Source organism: Eschrichtius robustus, chromosome 1 (assembly GCF_028021215.1).
Source record: "Eschrichtius robustus isolate mEscRob2 chromosome 1, mEscRob2.pri, whole genome shotgun sequence".
Lineage (NCBI taxonomy): Eukaryota > Metazoa > Chordata > Mammalia > Artiodactyla > Eschrichtiidae > Eschrichtius > Eschrichtius robustus.
Window position 1 is genome coordinate 169673576 of NC_090824.1, and position 19425 is coordinate 169693000.

General features: G+C 42.7%; 1 protein-coding gene across 2 annotated transcripts in view; it reads right to left on the reverse strand.

The window, feature by feature from the left end:
* Window positions 1-5037, reverse strand: part of ENTREP2 (endosomal transmembrane epsin interactor 2) — a 414304-nt gene extending 409267 nt beyond the window's left edge. For both annotated transcript variants that reach the window (XM_068538154.1, XM_068538147.1), the window contains exon 1: window positions 4819-5037. In XM_068538154.1, the coding sequence (XP_068394255.1) occupies window positions 4819-5037 (219 nt within the window). The remainder of the gene's footprint in view (window positions 1-4818) is intronic.
* Between the last annotated feature and the right edge of the window lie 14388 nt (window positions 5038-19425).

Consider the following 19425-nt stretch of genomic DNA (forward strand, 5'->3'; position numbering starts at 1 on the left):
AAATTCCAAATTTGAATACCCTCTGACTAGCCATTCCACTTTGGGGAATTTATGCTCAGAAAACAAGCACTGGCCTCTAAGGCTAGATAAGCAGCATTGTTTATAGAGACACAGAACTGATACAGAGTATTCTCAGCAGGAGAAGAACTGAATGAATTATAAAAATTCATACTATGGACCCTTATGCAGTCATTAAAAATAATGGGAATAATAGGAATAATAAATTATGGCTGGGAATATTTATTATACACGAAATAAAAGAAAAAAAAGAAGTCACGGAGTAAGGTGTGTGGTATGACCTCTTGTAAAAATTATTTAAAAGAAACATATTCCACACATATACATAAATCCTAATATTTTTGTGATTGTAAAGGATAGTATGGAAAGGTCACATGAAACAACACCATCAATGCCGGTTACCTGTGGGTACAGAATTGGGATGGAGGAAGGCACTGTCGTCATTTTCTTTATACCCTTCTGTGTTTTCAGTTACTGCAACAAGCATCTGTTGCTTTTGGAGTATAGTGTTGCTTTTAAAGGAAAAAAAATACATACACACACGTGCATAAACAGCTCCTATCGGCTACGTCTGGCTATGTCTTTATCAACACGTGTAACTGGCAATGTGGATCATTCACAGGGTACTTATTTGTCGCTGATGTCCTGGGCATGAAGAAAATTTCAAAGAAAAATAATGAGGCTGCTCTATCAAAGGATACCTACTCAAGACCTCCACTAGTGCCAGAGGCAGCACTGTAGATTTCCTTCCCCTCCCCTTTAATTCCATTTTTAATATTTTTTATTACATACACTAAACTGTTTCTATTCTATGATATAAGGTTCACTTAAAAAAAAAAAACTGAATTCGATGATCATTTAAAAACAACACACACAGCCCTGGTAGTCTTCTAAATTGTTCATATAGATCATCATCTCTCAAAACGGGCCAAGCATTTATCCCTGGGGAAGTTAGCCCACCCCTAATTTCCAACTGGATGGCAGGGACCCAGAACAGGACCACCACTTGCAGTGGTTCTCAAGTCACTGAAACAGCAGCTGCTCCCTGGCCAGACCTGCCGCCCCTTCCCGTTTCCAACCTTGCCAAGGACCCCCCAGCCCTGTCCCCGATCCTCAGACTTCCTCAATTTCCCTAATTTCATGCCTCCCCAAAGTGCTCTTGAATCATCACCTTTCTACACATATTTTGTGCTTTTTCTAAGAAACAGAGGTGTGTCCTCCCTGTGGAGGCTTTACCTTTGACCCTTTACAGCCTGCTCTATTCCACCACCCCACCCCCCATCAGCCTCTGCCTGGGGGGCAATTAAGTCTAATGGCTAGGACTGTGGCATCACAAGTCAGAGCAACTAAGTGCAAACCTGCGTCTTTACTGCTGTCCTGCTCCTAGGTTCATCAGAACCATTTTTTTTTTTAGATTCCATATATATGTGTTAACATACGGTATTTGTTTTTCTCTTTCTGACTTACTTCACTCTGTATGACAGACTCTAGGTCCATCCACCTCAGGGCGATCAGCTCGGTGCTTTTTAACCCCCAGAGGGGTGGGATAGGGAGGGTGGGAGGGAGGCGCGAGACGGAGGGGATATGGGGATATATGTATACATACAGCTGACTCACTCTGTTGTACAGCATAAACTAACACACATTGTAAAGCAATTATACTCCAAAAAAGATGTTAAAAAAAAAAAAAAGTGCAAACCTGACATTGGCCAGGTGTGACCTTGGGCAGGTGTGAAGGCTAATTTTATGTATCCACTTGACTAGACGAAGGGGTGCCCAGATAGACAGGAAAACATTATTTGGGGGTGTGTCTGAGAGGGTACCTCTAGAAGAGATTACCACTGAATCAGCAGACTGAGTAAAGGTCACCTTTATCCACACAGATGGGCCTCATCCAAGCCAGTGAGGTCCTAAGTAGGACAAAAAGGAGGAACAAGGGCAGATTCACTCTCTCTGAGCTGGGACATCCATCTGCTCCTGCCCTCGGCCATCAGCACCCCTGGTCCTCAGGCTTTGGGGCCAAGCTGGGAATTACACCATGGGCCCTCCAGTTCCTGGGCCTTTGGACTTGGACTGAATTATACCAGCAGCATTCCTGGGTCTCCAGCTTGCTCATATGTATTTATTGGTTCTGTTTCTCTGGAGAACCCTGACTAATACAGCAAGTTCCTTAATCCCTCTTCACCTCAGTGGACTCTGCAGAAGCTGCCACGACATCTCAGGGCTTAGGCCTAGCCCTGGAGACAGCCTTAGTTCTGCTGCATCCCACTGGCTAAGGCCAGTCAGAGGTCCAGTCCAAGTTCAAGTGCAGGGAACTGTGCAAGAGCAGGGGCGCCAGGGGCCACAGACAAAATGTGCTATCATAGCACGAAAAACACTCAGCTTAACGCCTGGCACACAGTATGTGCTCAATAAATGTAAGCCGTTTTCTTGGGTATTGATTTTTCTTCAATAAAGGAGAATTATTTTTACAATGGTTCTTCACCATGGACACACCACGGAGAAGGCCTAGCAACCTAGAAAGTGCTAAAGAGCCCACACCTCTTATTTCAGGAAATGCAGAGGAAACACAGGGCAGCCCTAAACCACGCAGAACAGATTTTGGTGTCAAGCCGGCCATCTTAGTCACCATTCGTAAAAGAAAACTATCCTTGAAAAGTGGTTTCCAGGTCCGGGCAGGCAGGCACATTCATGGCAAGGGGCCAGTGTTAGCGCCGAAAGCCACGCCAACATGCAGACCTGTCCCAACATCACTGGAACCAACCACCATGTCTGCAAAGGGCAGAGGTCATATGTAAAAAATGGTATATACTGTTTGGAAAGAATTGTAAAGGTGCATGTGGTAGATTCAGTTTCAAGAAAGAAAACTAGCCCGTGAAACAGCGGGTGTAAAGAGGCGGGGAGTGGGAGGTGGACGGAGAGCAGAATCTACAACCTCTAAAACGTAAGCAGAGAATGTTGTTCACTGTTGTCCCCAGAGCCTAGAGAAACGTCTGCACACAGCAGACACGTGTGGAATTATTCTGAATCGCAGGAAGTTAGGACTAATAGGTTATAGCTGTGGAAAGGAATAACCATGAATCACCCAAACTGAATCCATGGATTACATATTTATTTAACTCTTTAGACTAAAATGCAGTGAACGTACATTTTTCACATAAACAGCTTTTCTACCGTTTTTGACGAGTGTTTTCCCTTTTAAGTTTATTATTAAAAGGCAGCTCTTTTTCCATGCCCTTTGAAAAGTGCCAAAGCCACATAGCTCGGACTAGGTGGAGAAGCAGAGGCCCAGGGAGAAGCCAGGAAGAGAAGCTCATTTACCAGTCTGCCACCTGTAGGCCGCTCCAGCAGACACAAACTCGGGCCCACTAGACAGACCACATGGAAACAATGCATACTAAATCATGCTAAAAATTGAGCTACAGAGGTAGGAAGACTATATACAGGGTCCTGTTTTAATCATGACTTCTGGGTCTTGCTTCCAACCCCCTGTCTTTGATTTGAACACTGCGAGCTATGGCCTAATCAGCCATGGCTGATGTTTTAATCAGCTCTCCAAGACTCACCCCTGGTCTGAAATAAGCTTTGAAAATTAATACCCCCATTAGGATGAACCACCATACCTGTATCGATCAGGGTGTCACAGAGTCAGTTCTGCTCAGATCTCATTTTACCAGCCGGGCATCGGACTTAGAGAACAAAGGCCATTACAAAAGAACAACAACAACAAAAAGCGAAGCTGGACAGAATTTTTAAATTTCCAAACTCAACAACAAATAGCAAACATTCGTTACAAAGGCTTGGTTTGGATTTCTGAAGATGGAACTTAAACACACTGCGTTTACGGTTTAAACCTATAAGATGTACTCCAGCACCAGAAACCAAATGTAGTTACAGATGTCAAGAGTTCGCAGACCAAGTGCCTCTCTTTATAAAGACTATCTGCTCTGCATCGATTTTTACCGTTTCCGTATGTCCGTTCTTTACTAATACAGGAAAAAACGACTTCAATCAAAAAATGCCCCCCAAAATTAACTCTTGGAGACAATCATTTCTTTTAATGGGATTCCTGGTGGCTTTGCTCCTATGGAGGTTTGTCAGCCACTGGATTCTCTAATTTGGGGGTCAAAATCCTGAAAATCGGTCACCCTCGCGGCGACGAAGCTCACTAAACACGCCCCCCGACGCCGCCAGCATTCGCTCGCCCAGTCCCGCCGCCCGCTGTGCTCGCCGGTGCGTTCCCGCCAAACGCGGGACGCGCCAAGTCCTGGACGCCAAGCGGGTGGGCTGCCAAAGCGGGTCCGGCCGGTTCCCGCCGCCTCGACTGACCAGCGACCCGACGCGACGCGCCCTGCTCCCCAGTGCCCGGCCAGAGCCGCCGCGGAGGCCAGGCGCACGGAGCCGCGGCCCGGCACCAGGCTCGCACCCCTGCTCCCGCCTCGCTCAGGGCCGCCCAGCCCGCCTGGCGGGTCCCCGGCCACCGGGAAGCAGGGGGCCCCAGGGCGCAGCCGCCCGCCCCGGAGCGCGCCCGCCGCCCACCCTCACCCGAAGGCCCCTCGGGTGGTCGCGGGCGCCTGGCTTCTGCTTCCTCGAAGAAAAGTTACTCCGGGACCAGCGCGATAGGAAAGGGAAAGCCACGCTCCCAGGGCGGCGAGCGGTGAGTCGGGTCCCCGGAGTTACCCTGCCCGAGTTTTGAACCGCACCCCGGGCTGCGGCAGCTCGCCCGGGCCCTTGCGCCCCGAACTTGGCGCCCGCGGGTTGGTAGGCTCGCCCCCGCCTGCAGCCCCGTGCGACACTCACCGAGAAGCCGGCCCAGAAGGGGCAGGAGTGGCGGACGCGGGCCGAGGTGGTGAGCGCCAACGCGGCGAAGCTGACGGCCACGATGAGGCATCCGAGCGCCATCTGCGTGGCCCCGAGCGCCAGCACGATGCGGGAGCGGCCCGGGCACTCGCGCAGGCGGGACAGGCTGCGGGGCAGCGCGGCGGGGCGCGGCGCGCGCGGACCGCCGGCCGGAGGCATCGCGCCCGCACGCCTCGCCTGCTCCCGTCCGGCCCCGCGCGCCGCCCCTCCTCACCGAGGGTCCGAGGCAAGTTGCTCCGGCTGCGGGGTTGGCCTCCCCGCGGGCCGCGGGGGCTGCGGCGGCAGCGCACTGGGAGCGGGTCGGGCCGGGCGGGGAGCCGGGCACCCGCAGCCCCCTCCGGTGCCCGCGCCCATGCCTCCGCCGCCGCTCAGCAGGGCCGCCCGCCGGCCGCGCCGCGCTGCGCCCTCTCCCGCCCGCCCGGCGCGCTCCCCAGCTCAGGCGCGGGAGCGAGCCGCCGCCGCCGCCTCTGTCCGCGGGCGCGAGCCCCGCCGCCGCGCGCGGGGTCGGAGCCGGGGCCGGAGCTCGAGCCGGGACCGAGCGGGGCGGGAACGGGCTGGCGCAGGTGTGGTCCCAGCGGCTGGGCCTCGGCGCTAGCGCCTCTCGCCGCGGAGGGGAGTGGGGATCGCGGGCGCTTCAAGGGCGAGGGCGGCAGGCGGAGCCCCGGGCCAGCGGCGGGGAAGGGGCCTGGGAGCCGGGCCCGTGGCCCGGCCGCGCCACAGGGGGCGAGCCGCCGCCGAGCCTGGGGCAGGCCCGGGGCGGGGGAGGGGCGCGCGTGGCGGGGCCGGGGTCGGGAAGATGTGAATTCCGAGCGCTCGGTCCCAGGTGTGGCGAGCAGGAGCCGCTCTCCAATGCGGAATTGCAAGATCCAGAATTTCTGCAGTTCCAGAATTTCTCAAGGCACCACTGAGAACTCGGCCCTGGAGGACTCGGCATTTAGAATATTCCCAGCTCACGAACGGATGTCTCTTGCCCACCTTCCATTTGCAGGGCTTTTGATACAAGTAAAAAGTTGGGGCTGAAAACAAATTGCACAAAACGAATTTAAATGAACAGTATCATGAAGGACCTACGAAATCATTTCTACTCCCTTTTGCCCGTATTAGGTTTTAAATACCTGACTGTTGGCTTCCTTAGGGTACCAAGAAAGCTTGGAAGTTTTGTCACAATTCACTTTGTGGCCCTGTTGATGTGACCACTTTAAGACTGCCAGTGTTGAAAAGGGTTGTGTTGACATGAGAGGCCCACGAGTGTCAGGCGACCTGAGGAGATTAGGCACAAAAAGGCATCGTTCACAGTAATAATAGTAGGAAATGGTGGGTCAGTCTTACACAGCCTCAAGGCGGGACTGAGGGAGTCCCCCTGTTGATCTGGATCGGCAACACTGCAGAGTCTTGCCCCAAAATATTTCAGTTGCTGTGCTGGAAATTACATCTTTAGAAGAGTTACTGATTCCTTTGGGGCTGAAGAGCCTCTATTAAAATGCAAATTCCTCTTGAAGGGGCAGTAGCTCAAGCCTTTATCAACCAACACCTTAGCGGGGATGGGATTTATTTTCCAATTCAAGGGGATGGCCCAAGGATGAACAGGGGTGGGAATTCCACAGATGAAGTGGCTGACCTCAGAACGCTGGCCTGTGGCCAAAGCTGCTCCTCCTGCAGTTCTTACCTGTAACAGGACTGAGCCTCTGACTGGCATGGTTCTGAGCACTGGAGTACAAATTCAAATTTCCTGGAGACATTCTCTATCTAGAAATGTGCAGGCCAGCACTTTTTAAGAGCTTGGAATTATACCAAACAAGATCCTGGACTGCCAGGAAGTTAGGTTCTCACTGTACTCAACTCACTCATTCATTCATTTATGCATTCCTCCAACAAAAGGTCACAAAGGGCCCTCTAAGCACTGGGCCCCCTTTTAGGCTCTCAGAGAACATGGGTGAACAGAACAGCCAACCCCCTGCCTTCCAGGGGCAAGGTGAGAAACAGATAACAAGCATAACAAATAAGTAAGTTACGTAGAGTTTATTGACATTATGTAGTATTTTAAAAATATGTTAAACACCCGCCGTGTACCAGACACTGAGGGTGTAAGGATGAGCAGAAGCAGACCAGCTTCCTGTAGTCAGAGACCTTTCAGTGTAGTGGGGAGACCGGCAGCATATGGATAATTGCTCGAATGGCCAATTGCAAATGGGTTCAGTGTTACGGAGAATTCTACACGGTGCCAAAAAACAGATGATAAGGAGCTTTGGAAAGAGCTTTCTGACCACAGTATAGAAAATGGATTAAGGGATGCCCAAGGGAATGTAGAGAGATGAGATGCTGTTGCTGTCATGTAGGCAAGAGGTGACAGTGTTTTGGATTAAGGTGGAGAATTGGATGGATTTGAGAGCTGTATGGCAGATGTCAGTGGTGAATTAAACATGGACTAAAAATATAGGGTGCCGCCAGTTGACACACCATGGGAAGAGTCACCAAGTGTTGGAAACCTCCAGTGAACTCCCATTTACGTATTAGATGTGCTTCCAAAATATATGTGAATCAATTCCTTCTATTTATAAATGACATGGAAAAAGCTCCAGGCAGTGCAGCAGGGGATTTTGGTGTAGGTGGGTTAGGATAGGGATCTACCTCCTTGGTGAAATTTGATTTGGGGGCTGAGGGAGAGACTGATCTAGAAATTTAAAGCACTTTGCTCTTTTAAAAATCAATTCTATATTTTAGAAAATCTTAAAATTCTGTTGTATTAAATGCAATAAATAATTAAGGTGAGTCAATTTCCTAGAAGTGAATCATAAAGAAAGGAAGGAGGGAGGGGGGGCAAGGGGGGGAGAAAAATAGGGAGGGTAGGAGCTGGCAAATCCTTGGCCCTCTTTGCTCCTCAGTGTTTTTCTCTTATGAAAGGCTGTAGTAGTACATGTCCTAGTGTTATGGGAGATTCCTGGAGACCCCTGGAACCACCTTATAGCAACTTTTTCTTCTCCCTAAATCAGATTAGACTAACAGACCATTGTTCTTTTTTTTTTTGATTTTACTGAAATATAGTTGATTTACAATGTTGTGTTAATTTTTCCTGTACAGCAAAGTGACTCAGTTATACATATATATGTATATGTTCTTTTTCATATTCTTTTCTATTATTGTTTATCACAGGATATTGACTATAGTTCCCTGTGCTATATAGTGGGACCTTGTTATTTATCCATTCTATATATAATAGTTTGCATCTGCTAATCCCAAACTCCCAATTCATCCCTCCCCCACCCCCTTCCCCTTGGCAACCACAAGTCTGTTCTCTATGTCTGTGAGTTTGTTTCTGTTTCGTAGATGTGTTGATTTGTGTCGTATTTTAGAGTCCACGTGTAAGTGATATTACATGGTATTTGTCTTTCTCTTCCTGACTGACTTCTCTTAGTATGATAATCTCTAGGTCCATCCATGTTGCTGCAAATGGCATTATTTTATCCTTTTTAATGGCTGAGTAATATTCCATTATATATATATATGTATATATATATATACATCACATTTTCTTTACCTATTCATCTGTCAATGGACATTTAGGTTGTTTCCATGTCTTGGCTATTGTAAACAGCGCTGCTATGAACATCAGGGTGCACATATCTTTTCAAATTGTAGTTTTGTCTGGGTATTTGCCCAGGAGTGGGATTACAGGATCATATGGTAGCTCTCTTTTTAGTTTTTTGAGGAACCTCCATACTGTTTTCCATAGTGGCACCCACCAACAGTGTAGGAGGGCTCCCTTTTCTCCGCACCCTCTCCAGCATTTATTATTTGTAGACTTTTTAATGATGGCCATTCTGACCAGTGTGAGGTGGTGCCTCATTGTAGTTTTGATTTGTATTTCTCCAATAATTAGTGATGATTAGTGGGGAGCATCTTTTCATGTGCCTGTTGGCCATCTGTATGTCCTCTTTGGAAAAACGTCTATTTAGGTCTTCTGCCCATTTGTTGATTGGGTTGTTTGGTTTTTTATTATTGAATTGTATGAGCTGTTTGTATATTTTGGAAATTAAGCCCTTATCAGTTGTATCATTTGCAAATATTTTCTCCCAGTCCGTAGGTTGTCTCTTTATTTTGTTTATGGTTTCCTTTGCTCTGCAAAAGCTTATAAGTTTGATTGGGTCCCATTTCTTTATTTTTGCTTTTATTTCTATTGCCTTGGGAGACAGACCTAAGAAAACATTGGTACGATTTATGTCAGAGACTGTTTTGCCTATGTTCTCTTCTAGGAGTTTTCTGGTGTCTTGTCTTATGTTTAAATCTTTAAACCATTTTGAGTTTATTTTTGTGTACAGTGTAGGGGAGCATTTTAACTTCATTGATTTACATGCAGCTGTCCAACTTTCCCAGCACCACTTGCTGAAGAGACTGTCTTTTCCGCATTGTATATTCTTGCCTCTTTTGTCGAAGATAAATTGTCCATAGGTGTGTGGGTTTATTTCTGGGTTCTCTGTTCTGTTCCATTGATCCATATTTCTGTTTTTGTGCCAATACCATGCTGTTTTGATTACTGTAGCTTTGTAGTATTGTGAGACCATTGTTCTTAAGCAAAGAAGGTGGCTGAGCTTTTTGTGAAAGGCAGGGCTCACGCCTTCTTGCACCAAGGGGAGATAAGTAATTCTAACGCCTCCCTTACAGGCCCCTTGTTCCAGATTCCTGATCTTTTCAACATATACGTCTCCATAAATGGATGAGAAATGAGCTTGCCCCTTTGCATCTCCTATAAGACAGAAGAAAGGTGTACTTGGATCTCACAATCCCTACCTCTGCAAAAGTAATAATCAGCAGAGAACTCCACTTCCAGGAACAGCAGGCTAGTGAATTCTCCTGCTGAAGACAACTAAGAAGCCAAATGAAATATTTTTTAAATATGTTTTTTAAAGCATCAAAGAATTATGGAGATAATGAGAGAATACCAGGCCAAGATCTAGGAAGAATCCAGAGAGTTATGCAGCACTTGGACAGCTTCTGCCCTGAGCACTTGCATTCTGGCTCTGGCAACCACACAGGGTTAGAAGGATGAGTTTTGAGTCCAGGTCTCTCCAAGGGTGGGAACCCAGGAAGCCAGTCCCCTGCTTTGTGATGGACCCCCAGATGGCTGTGCCTGGGGATTAAGGGAGTAAGCCAGCCTTCTCTCTGGTTGCAGGTGCCCAGAAATCCCAAACCCAAAATTTGGATTAAAGTAATTCTGCGTTGCTCAAGCCTCTAGGAGCTGACAAAAGCAATTGAAAATCATCTCTGGAGAAAAATAACACCAAAATAACATCATCCTAGGCCTCAAATTATTTCTAAAAATAACATTTTAAAGAGTCACTTTCCTTAAACTTTTTCAGTATGATAAAGGACATTTATGAAAAACCCACACCTAACATCATACTCAGGGTGAAAGATTGACAGCTTTTCCACAAAATTAGGAATGAGATAAGGGTGTTCATATTCACCACTGCTATTCAACATTGTACTAGAAATTCTGACTAGAGCAATCAGACAAGAAAAAGAAAGAAGAGGCATACAAACTGGAAAGGAAGAACTAAAACTATCTCTGTTCACAGATGATATTATTCTATATTTATAGAAAATCCTCAAAGAATCCACAAGAAAGCTACTGGAGATGATAAATTCAGCAAAGTTGCAGGCTACAAGATCAACACACAGAAGTTAGTCATTTTTTTATATACCAGCAAAAAACAACCTGAAGAGAACATTAATAAAGCAATTCCATTTACAATACATCTAAAAGAATAACATACCTGGGAATAAATTTACCCAAGGAAGTGAAAGATTTGTATACCAAAAATTACAGAACATTGCTGAAAGAAATTAAAGAAGACCTAAATAAATGGAAAGACACCATGTTCATGGATAGGAGGACTTAATATCAAGACATCAATACCCAAAACACTCTACAGATTCAATGTAATCCCTGTCAAAACTTAGACTTTTTTTTTTTTTTTTTTTTTTTGCAGAAATGGAAAAGCCAATCCTCAAATTCTTCTGGAATTGCAGTGGGCCCCAAATAGCCAAACAGTCTTGAAAAAGAAGAATAGAGTTGGAAGACTCACACTTCTAGATTTCAAAATTTACTATAAAGCTACAATAATCAAAGCAGTGTGGTAGAGGCATAAGGATAGACAGACCATTAGAATAGAATTGAGGGTCCAGAAATAAATCCATCCATCTAACACCAGTCTAGTTTTGACAAGGCTGCCAGTCAATGGAGAAAGAATAGTCTCTTCAACAGATGGAGCTGAGACAACTGGATTTTCATATGCAAAAGAAGGAAGTTGGACCCCAACCTGACACCATGTATGAAAATTAACTCAAAATGGATCAAAGACCTAAATATAAGAGTGGAAACCATAAAGCTCTTAGAAGAAAAAATAGGTATAAATATTCATGATCTTGGATATGGCTGTGGATTCTAAGCTATGACACCAAAACCATGAGCAACTAAAGAAAAACTAGATAAATTGTACTTCATCAAAATTAAAAATTTTTGTTCATCAAAGAATACTATCAAGAAAGCAAAGGGACTTCCCTGGTGGTGCAGTGGTTAAGAAACTGCCTGCCAATGCAGGGGACCCAGGTTCGATCCCTGGTCTGGGAAGATCCCACATGCCGCGGAGCAACTAAGCCCGTGCGCCACAAGTACTGAGCCTGCACTCTAGAGCCCACAAGCCACAACTACTGAGCCCACGTGCCACAACTACTGAAGCCCGCATGCCTAGAGCCCATGCTCCGCAACAAGAGAAGCCACTGCAATGAGAAGCCTGCACACTGCAACAAAGAGTAGCCCCCGCTCACTGCAACTAGAGAAAGCCCATGCACAGCAACGAAGACACAATGCAGCCAAAAAAAAAGAAAAAGAAAGAAAGCAATAAGACAAACTATAGAATGGGAGGAAATATTTGCAAATTATATAGCTAATAAGGATTTAATATCCAGAATGTATAAATAACTCAAAAACAAAAAGACAAACAACCCAATTTTTAAATTGACAAATGTCCGAAATAGACATTTCTCCAAAGAAAATATGTAAGTGGCCAATAATCACATGAAAAGATGTTCAACACCACTAATTAGAGAAATGCAAATCAAAACCACAATGTGATACCACTTGGCATCCATTAGGATGGCTATTATCCAAAACAAAACAAACAGAAAATAGCCAAGTGTCATTGAGAATATGGAGAAATTGAAACCCTTGTGTGCTGCTGATGGGAATGTCAAATGGTGCAGCCACTGTGGAAAACAGTATGGAAGTGCCTCAAGAAAATTAAACATAAAATTACTGTATCCAGCAAACCCACTTGTAAGTATGTACCACAAAGAATTGAAAGCAGGGACTCAGAGAGATAGCTGTACTACTACCTGCTGAACCTTGAGGACATCATGCTGAGTAAAATAAGCCAGTCAACAAAGAGACAAATATTCTATGACTCCAATTACATGAGGTGCCTGGTGTAGTCAAATTTATAGAGACAGTAGAATGGTAGTTGCCAGGGGGTGGGGGGAGGACAGATGAGGAGTTAGTATTTAATGGGTGCATGGTTTCTATTAGGGAAGGTGAAAAAGTTCTGCAGATGGATGGCGGTGATGGTTGTACAGCAATGTGAATGTGTTAGGTATATTATAACACAATAAGAAAAAACACAATGAAAAACCACTTCACACCACTAGGATGACTATAATAAAAAATTAAAAATGAAAAAACCTGCAAATCACAAGAGTTGGCAAGGACATGGAGAATTTGGAACCCTTGTTCATTACTAGTGGGAATATAAATTTATCACATGACCCAGTAATTCCACTTTTAGGTGTAGAATTGAAAAACAGTGACTTGAACTTGTTCCCCAGTGCCCTTTGGTCATCACCAACAGCCCTGGAGCACGTTTGTTCAGATAACTGTAACTGGAGGGGTGAAAACAGCACAGGCATCTCTGGGCTTTGATAAGAGAATAACTTCATGTGTGAAAACTTTGACTTGTCTCTGTCCATTGGGTTATAAAATGTCTATCTCACTGCCACCTGGGAATAAATTTAACCAAGGAGGTGAAAGATTTATACACTGAAAATTACAAAACATGGCTGAAAGAAATTAAAGAAAACATAAATGGTTGGAAAGACACTGTGTTCATGGCTAGGAAGACTTAATATTAACATGTTAATACCTAAAGTGTTCCACACTTAAATAAAATAATTAAAGTACAATTTAGTGCAGAGAAGGAAGAAATCTAATTTTGACAGGCCTTGAAACACTCATAAAACCTCATAGTTTCTGTGATGAGATTTAAATTAGATCGCAAATAGATAAAAGTATTTTGCAAACATAAAAGCACTTTGTGAATGCTGGGTGACATTATTCCATCAGTAATGAGTTCCTTATAGACAGGAACACAGTTTCATTCATGCTTTCAATCCCTTAATGTACCTGGCATAGTCCTTAGCAGATTGTAATATTTAATTACTATTTATTCAATTGAATTCTCTATCCTAAACTCTATGTTAAAGTTAAATTTTTTATATATAAAAAGGATAAACAACAAGGTCCTACTGTATACCACAGGGAACTATATAGTCAATATCCTGTGATAAACCATAATGGAAAAGAATATAAAAATGTATATATGTATAACTGAACACTGCTGTACAGCAGAGATTAACACAACATTCTAAATCATCTATACTTCAATTAAAAAATGAAAAAATTTTAAAGATAAAATAAGTAAATCCAAAGTTAAGTTTTTAAGACTTCTGAGCTACTGACTAGAATTTTGTGAGAAGCCCCTGAGAAATAAATGATGTTGGATTACTCAGGAAGGGCAATGAGGCTAAGAAGTAGGTTCCACTTAAATTAACTCAACCAGCACCATTAAGTCAGGTTATTAGAAACATATATTATAATGATTTCATTAGAATAAGCAGTTATTCACATTCACACACACTGACTCAAACAAAATTATGCATGAAAGAAATGTTTTGCCTTCAGGGAAAATGTATCAAAATTACAAGTTAAGCCACATGAGATTTGATAATTCTCAACCATCAACTGAACAGAAAATAATGGAGTAAAATTTATCATTTGGTTTTGAAGGATGAGTGTCACCTTCAACGAGAACTCCTTGAATAGCTTTTTTATTTTTTAAGTATGAAACAAAAAAGTAAAGCACTTTGCTCACGGATAAATGGGAAGTCCCTGGAAAAATAAACATCAAGACTCACTGATCTTCAGTGTCAATTACGTCATTGGCCCCACTTTTCACAGTGCAGATATAATTCTCAGGGGATAGTTGGCCTTTCTCATGCAAGTAAGCTGTGTGCTCAGTGACAGCTCAGACCATCCAGCAAACCCCACTTCTCTCTCTGCTCTCCCCGACATGTTCCCCAGCCCTCTGCTCCAGCAAGACACTGGCCTCTGCTTTTTTAGCTTCTGGACATTAGTGGGCCATTCCTGCTGAGAATGACCTACTTCATCACCCATGCAAACTGTATCTCTACTTTAAGTTCTTTCTCACATCTAAAAGGCAGGCAGGCCAGCAGAGTAGTTAGGGCATTGGTGCCTTAAATGCTGGTGTCATACGGCCTTGGTCCAAACCCCAGCTCCATCACTTCCTACGTAATGTGATAATAGTACCTGCCATATAAGCTCCTTGTGAGAATTCCATGATTTAATTCATCTAGAGTACTTAGAACAGCACTACCATACAGCATACACTAAGTGCCCATTATTCTTCTGTGATCGTGACACCATCCTGTATGAAAGCAGTGCTGTTGGGTTCAGCTGATCCTGGCCCAAAGCAGCGGAACAAGTTAGGTCAGAAAAGACCAAAACGTAAGTTAGATGCATAGGATCTGAAACCAGAAGGTGAAGTTAGGTTAGGACCCAAATGCCAAACCAAACCAAAATAGGAGGAAGGGTAAGCTTTAACACCATTGGTAGACAGAGCAGAGTACAGATGTCCAGCAGAGATGACTTGGTATCTGGAAGCCACCTTCCAGGACACTGTAGGGAAAAACAAACTAAGCTGTTTCCTCAAATACAGTATAGTAACTTTAAGGAGAGAATTCATAGTATTTCTTTGGATTTCCCACAGTTCTCAGAATAGTGCCTTATTAGAATAAAAGCTATAGTAAGTATCTTTTGTTTGATACTGATACAGCTTTCTTAAAATAGTTTATATTTTTCCTGATGTCATCCATCTATTCTAAAATATTATTAGTGGTATATGTGCAAGGCATTGTCCTAAACATGTAAAGATCAATAAGACTCAGTGCCAGACCTCATATTTCTTATGGATTAATTTCCATCTAGAATTCAAAAGGCATTATTATAAGGCCTTTATTAGTTCTACTCTTACAACTATACAATATTCCAATAGCCTTAGGATAAATGGGCAAAGTAATGAAACTTCAGAAATCATTTAGTGATTTAAATGTGGGATCCAGACCAAAACCTCTTCCTAGGAAGTTCCAGACTTGATTATAATGATCCCCCTAACCTGGAAAGGTGGTAGAAGTCCCTTTTCTACTCTTGCAGAATTCCTTCCTGTTCGGGGCAAGGGGGGGTGTCATTCTTTGTTCTAGTAAGGCCTTCAACTGATTGGATGAGGGCCAGCTGCATTATGGAGAGGAATCTGTTTTGCTCAAAGTCCACTGATTTAAATGTTAATATCTTTCAAAAAATACCTTCAAAGAAACATACAAAATGATTTCTTATCACATATCTGGGCACTATGGCCCAGCCAAGGTGACCAAAAAATTAACCATCACAATGATGAAGTCAAAAAAGACCTAAACAGGGACTTCCCTGGTGGTCCAGTGGTTAAGACTCTGCGCTTCCCATGTAGGGGGTGTGGGTTCAATCCCTGGTCAGGGAACTAAGATCCCACATGCCACATGGCAAAAAGAAAAAAAAAAAGACCTAAACAAATGGAGAGGCACACTGTGTTCATGGATTGGAAGATGCAACATAGTAAAGATGTCAGTTCTTTCTGAATTTCCCTATAGGTTTAATGAAATTCATGTCAAAATCCCAGCAAGGATTTTTTTAGACTTATTTTTAGATTTGTGTGAAAAAGCACAGGCCCTAGAATAGCTAAAATAATCTTGAAAAAAAAGAGTAAAGTGGGAAGGATCACTGTACTCAATACTGAAACTTACTATAGAGATATAATGATCAAGATATTGTGGTTAGGGCAGAGGAATAAACACATTAAACAATGGAACTGAATAGAGAACTCAGAATAGACCCAAAACAATATGTCCAATTGATTGTTGAGATAGATGTACAAACAATTCAATGAAGGAGGGATAGGCTTTTCAACACATGGTGTTGGAGCAATTGGATATCTATAAGCAAAAAAAGTGAACTCCAACTTAACTTCACACTTTATACAAAAGTTAACTAAAAATGGATCATGGGATTAAATGTAAAACAGAAAAAGAATAAAAAGATATCAGAAATAAAGGCTATGCTAGAAAAAGTACAAGGGTGAGTAAATACAATTGCTAATAACCTGAGAGAAATAAAAGGTAAAAAGGAAGATAAAATTTAAATCATTGGGACTTCCCTGGCAGGTTAAGATTCTGGGCTTCCAATGCAGGGGGCACGGGTTTGATCCCTGGTCGGGGAGCTAAGATCCCACATGCCACATGGTGTGGCCAAAAATAATAATAATAATAATAATTAAATCATAAATAAAAGAGGTAAGAAAAGATTTGTGAGAAAGCATATACTGAACAGTATTAAAGAAGATCCAACATACGGCTGAAAGGAGCTCCTGAAAAAGAAAACTAAAGCAAGGGAACAACACAAATATTAAAAACTATAATTCAAGAAAATAATCCTAAAAAAAATGACTTGAAATTGCATATTGAAAGAGTACACTCTGTGCAAGAGACTATCAAACCAGTATGGTCATGACCAAGACATATTGTAGTAAAATTACTGAATTCTAAAGAAAAAGGAGATATCCTTTGGGTATTGAGGCAAAAAGAGCAAGTAGCTCTTTAAGGAAATAATATATTTAACAAGAATGCATTATGCCAGAAAATCAGTGAAGAAGCATTTCTAAGATAGTCAAAAGTAAAGAAAATGTCACCCAAAGATTTTATATCCGGAAACTGAACTTCAAGTATAAAGCTCACATATAAACTATGATCAGTGTGCAAGAACTCATGGAATATTGTCCCCACGAGCCCTTCATGAAGAATCTTATTCGTTCATGAACCTCAAACAACCAAAATAACTAGAGAAACATTAACATAAGGCTGAAGAGCAATAAATATAAATTTCCTTTTAGAACTAAGACTAAATGAGGACCCTACCTCATACCATATATAAAAATTAACTCAAAAATGCATCAAAGGGCTAAATATAAAAACTAAAACTATGAAACTCTTTGAAGAAGACATAGCTATAAATCTACATGACCTTGATTTAGGCAATGGTTTCTTAGCAATGACAAGCACGAACACCAAAGAAAGAATAGATAAACTGGACTTCATCAAAATTAAAAATTGTCTTCAAAAGACATTATCAAGAAAATGAAAAGACAATCTATGGAAAGGTAGAACATGTTTACAAATCACATATCATGAATCTAGTATTCCAGAATACATATTCTTTTAAACTCTTGCAATTCAACAAAACAAATAACCCAATTAAAAATGGGCAAAGAATCTGAATTGACAATTCTGCAAAGAACATATAGAAATGGCCAATAAGCATGTGAAAAGATGTTCTACATCACCAGTTGTTAGGGAAATGCAAATCAAAACCACAATGAGATACTTCACAGCCACTAAAAGGGCTGTTATTACAACGATGACAATAACAAGTATTGGCAGGATGTGGAGAAAATGGAAACTTTGGGTGTGCTGGTAGGAATATAAATGGTGCATCCACTTTGGAAAACCATTTGGCAGTTTCTCAATGTGCCCAGCTTAAAGTTACCACAGGACTCAGAGATTCCACTCATAGATAAATACCCAAGAGAATTGAGAGCATATTTTCACACAAAAACTTGTACATGAGTGTTGATAGCAGTATTATTCATAGTAACCCAAAAATGATAACAGCCTATGTATCTCCAACTGATGAACAGACAAAATATGGTGGATCCAAACAATGAAATGTTTTCAGCCATAAGGAGGAATGAAGTAGTGAAAAATGCTATAAGATAGATGAACTTTGAAAACATTATATGAAAGACGCCGATCACAGAGGACCACATAATTTTATCATTCCATTGATATGAAATGTCCAGAAGAGGCAAATCCATGGAGACAGAAAATAGATTAGTGGTTGCCAGGGGCCAGGGGAAGGAGGAACAGGAGTTTCTCCTAATGGGGACAGGTTTCTTTTTCAGGTGATGAAATATACTAAAATTAGATCGTGGTAATGGTTGCATTCTGCTGTGAACACACTAAAAACTACGGAATTGCACACTTTAAAAGGGTGAATTTTGTGCTATGTGAATTATATTTTAATAAAGCTGTTCTATTTCAAAAGACCAAATGAGTACTAAAAGAAAAAGTGTAGTATGTACTGGTTATGTGCTCTGCTATAAACTGAATGTTGTGAACCTCTGCAATTCATATGCTGAAACCTAATCCCCAATATGATGATATTTGGAGATGAGCCTTTGGGAGGTGATTAGGTCATGAGGGTGGAGTCCTCATGAATGGGATTAGTGCCCTAATAAAAGAGACCCCAGAGATCTCCCTCACCTCTTCTGCCACGTGAGGACACAGGAGGAAGATGGTCATCTATGAGCTAGGTAGCAAGCCCTCACCAGACACTGAGTCTGCTGGCACCTTGATCTTGGAATTCCCAGCCTCTGGAACTGTGAGGAATAAATGTCTGTGTTTATAAGCCACCCAGTCTGTAGTCTTCTGTCATAGCAGTCTGAACAGACTAAGACATGCTCTGACAATGTAGCTATAATACGACTATTTTTTAAAACTGGGGTTGAATGGGAAGAGCAAATGCAAAAGCTTTCACTGCGCCCAGTAATTAATTGGTTGCAGTAGGGTTTGCATTATTATTATGAGACTCTTTGCACATAATACCAGATTAAGCAAATGAGGAATTATGGGACATTCTAATTCTATCATTTTTTGTGTCCTTGAGAACTAGGATTCTCAGTGTAGAGAAAAGCAGTTAGAAATGCAATATAGATGTTACATAAAATTCCTGTAGTCCGGAATTTGAATTGGAAATAACAGTATGAATTTATGAACTGTTTTGTCTTTCTGTGTAGCTTACTCTGTGTGTGTGTGTTTCTCTTCATTCTGTCCCCTGAAAAAGCCTAGAAACAATGACCAACCCAGTCGCAATGAATATCCCTAGTGCACTGATTATGGTCTTAAAATACCAGTTCTGAATAAAAGAATTGGCTGATCCCAGGTTTGGGATCGTATCAGATAGCAAAAAGCTATGAGAGATTACTAGAGTAATGCCAAAAGGAATCAGGAGCTGACTTCAGAAGTTCTTACTTGCTAACGATGGGAAATTTTGAGCGT